The sequence below is a fragment of the Cucurbita moschata genome, unplaced genomic scaffold (assembly GCF_002738365.1).
Source record: "Cucurbita moschata cultivar Rifu unplaced genomic scaffold, Cmos_1.0 Cmo_Scf00013, whole genome shotgun sequence".
In the NCBI taxonomy this organism is placed as follows: Eukaryota; Viridiplantae; Streptophyta; class Magnoliopsida; order Cucurbitales; family Cucurbitaceae; genus Cucurbita; species Cucurbita moschata.
The window spans coordinates 1,702,934-1,706,057 of record NW_019268529.1 but is presented as its reverse complement, the minus strand read 5'-3'; the positions used below and the strand labels follow the sequence as shown (position 1 = coordinate 1,706,057).

The window sequence follows — 3,124 nt, the reverse complement described above, 5'->3', positions numbered from 1 at the left end:
TAGGCCACGAAACAAAACAGCCCATTTTAGGGAAAACTGATTCATTATTTTTCAGTGTTGTTCAGTCACTGTTCTACAAAGAATCAACAAGTCTACATCTCATTATCCATTTCATTGGTATCATCATGATCTCATAAATTAAAGGAACAAGCACTAGCCATGACTAATTCTAGATTTCGGAAGTTATGAGAGATTACTAGTCTTGCTTTGGATCTTCACGAGCAGTGGGACGCCTCTCTGCCAGTAATCGTTTCGTGCTTTCAAGGACGCTGAAGAAGATCGAACCACCAATGCCTATCCATAGCACCCGAGGTCCGATACCCTGCAATACCTAAATATATGAACCAAACTTCTAGAGTATGACCCTTGTGTGCCTTGGGTCTTCTAAACATCACGACTCGTATATGCTAACGTCTAGATACTACAAGGAAATGGCATTTTTCACTTTCATCTGGATCCCTCTACATCATTTTACTTTGAAACGTGTTTTTAGCCAACTAAAAACATTTTTCTGTATTTTTCATAATGTTTGAAAATTATCCATCTACAATCCATACCTTCAAAAGAGCAGGAGGTCCTTCCTCCCTGACAATCGTTTGGACGCAGTCAATAATCCCCTTGTATTGGTTTGCAGATCCCTAAAAAACAGAAATAAATAAAATGGAAATGTTTTAGCTTGAAACTATACGTAAAAGAATGAGAATGCAGGAAAGAAATTTATCTTACTTGAACCATTAATCTTGTCTTAATGACGTCAAGAGGAGTGGTTATAGCTCCAGTTAATGCACCTACGTAATAATCAAAGGTAGGCAGGCATATGAATTTTTGTAATTTGTACAACTAATAATTCATTCAGAACTTGGAAACTGGTACCCAGGTTAATACCAGTAACTGAACAATTAAGTTGTTAATGAAGTAGATTTCAAGTTGAAGAGATGCCCATCATTTATGTGCTGCAGTAATAAAAACAAAGTTACCTATGCCTGACAGTAAAAGCCTTTCAGTTTTATCAGTTCTTGAGGATATTAGACTGAGAACTAGAAGACCCTAGCACCAGTGGTGTGATGGAATGTGAATATTTTTTTTTTTACATTATTTGATTAGGTTAGGAGGCTCTATAGATGTATTTGGAACCCCAAAAAGAAGTCTTCAAATCACAAGCTGTTGATGAGATTTTGACAGATTAAAGAAGATTGCTGAAACTTAAGAACTCAGCTTCATTAGTGAGCAACCAAGAACCTTCCAAGAGGAATATATTCCTGAGAGCAGAAAGATACATGACTGTGTAAATGGAAGATTGAACCCTAGAATTGATATGAATTGAGGGTGCTAGCGTTTGTGTTTGGGAGGTCCACCTAAACTTACACAATTCCACATCTCTATCTCTCCCTGCCATTGTTAAAATTACATCTATGTATGTCCTGCAAACCTCCCACAGGTTGACAGCAACTGCATTTCAAGAGCTACAGAATTTCCCTTTGCAAAAGGGATAAAACAGTAACAAAAGGAATTTATCCATTGTAGGAAAAGAAGCCCAGTTAAGGTGATATACCTGCCCATTCTTTAAATTCCTAGCAAAATGGGAGTAAATTAACGACGGCTCTCCACTCTTTTGCAAACAATTATTTTGATACAGGCAGAAGCAGGGTGGTGCCTCTTTTAGTTCATATTAATGGTTTTGGTCCTCCCATACGCCATAACTCCCAAGGCTGATCAGAATGCTTTGGGAAATTTTAAGCTTATAAATGCATTTAAGAAAATACATAGATATTGTGCTTTGCCACTGAATTCAGGAAGCCAAATAGCTACTTCAGGAAACACTTCGCCTTAGTTTAACATTTAAATTGCAGTGGCAAGTCTACATGGCCTATTCACATTCAAAAGTATATCAAGCATCTTAGTGCATTCGTCAACCTCTTGATTCATGTTTCTTCAGAAGAAAAGAATGAATACTAAGCCAATCATTTTGTCTTGAATGATAGAAAATAGAATAGTACAACAAAAAATCTAAAATGAAGAAATAAAGGAATATCAATACTATTATCTTGTTGAAGTATTAATATCTGCATTATGCATGACTATATGGTCCTGACAGTAATTACCTGCAAAAGCTCCAATTATAGCATTTTCAGGATCATTCAAATCTCGCTTCGCCTGTTGGAAAATAGGCCAAATCAATTAGTAGCTCCCACCTAGTGAGTTTGGACATTTTCCAATTAGCTTTTGGCCCCAATTATTAACAAGGAAAAATACGCTGCACCCGGAAATTTTTTACAATAATTTGTTTAAATTTCAAATTATTGAAAAAAAAAAAAAAAGGAGAAGAAAAGTGGCAGATAACAAAAATAAGCCCACAGAGAGAAATGGAACATTTGCATTCAGTGAAATGGTGAGACTTTCCAACTCATGCACCATCATTACTCCAAGAACTTGAATAATTTTTGTCCAATGAACTTATAACATTGATTTCAACATAATGAAACAAAAGCTTACCGCCAGCTTATAACCTATCCGTAGCTGCTCATAAATGCAAAACTGAATTGCATCAAAAGGCAAGTCTCTCAGTAGAAAAGATCCATATCCCTACAATGATAACCAAGGGAAAAAATTACAGGCAAAACTTTAATAGGAATTTCAAGAATTTCACAAACCAAACTTTAGTCGGAAAGTCTCACTTATAACATTAGTTTCTTCTTTAGCATTTCCATTTCTTTTTATATCCTGAAATATAACCACTCATACAAAATTGTCCCTTCCCATTATAGCCCTGTAAAGGAAGAGACCCTCGTTGTCCTCGGTGAGTGATGTGCAACTGCAACTTTAGTTGAGTCCTTTTAGATTTTTTATCTTTTTTGCCTTCATTTTTAGTTTGGTAAGGTTTGAATGTTGGCTTCTTTTTCTTTGGTCAGTGACAAAAAAAAAAAAATCTAGTATTTTTCGCTTATATTTTCAGTAAAAAAAGGTTGAACAATAAATTATAATTTCTTTGTTTGCTAGTTAATGAAGATGACGAGATTTCTTCTAAGATTGTTTCTCCTTTTTATATCTATTCTTCAACTATACAGAAACAAAACAAAACAAAACAAAAAAAAAAAAAAAAAAAAAAAAAAAAAAAAAAAAATTT

The 3,124-nt window shown here is 34.7% G+C and overlaps 1 protein-coding gene across 1 annotated transcript in view; it reads right to left on the bottom strand.

Annotated features, from left to right (window-relative positions):
* LOC111451850 (S-adenosylmethionine carrier 1, chloroplastic/mitochondrial) overlaps positions 1–3,124 on the bottom strand; it is a 7,592-nt gene continuing 4,468 nt past the window's right edge. Inside the window, exons 8-12 of the mRNA XM_023092437.1 lie at positions 2,494–2,583; positions 2,103–2,154; positions 727–788; positions 558–638; positions 1–322 (exon numbers count right to left, since the gene is read on the bottom strand). Coding sequence (XP_022948205.1) covers positions 197–322; positions 558–638; positions 727–788; positions 2,103–2,154; positions 2,494–2,583 — 411 coding nt within the window. The 3' untranslated portion in view covers positions 1–196. The remainder of the gene's footprint in view (positions 323–557; positions 639–726; positions 789–2,102; positions 2,155–2,493; positions 2,584–3,124) is intronic.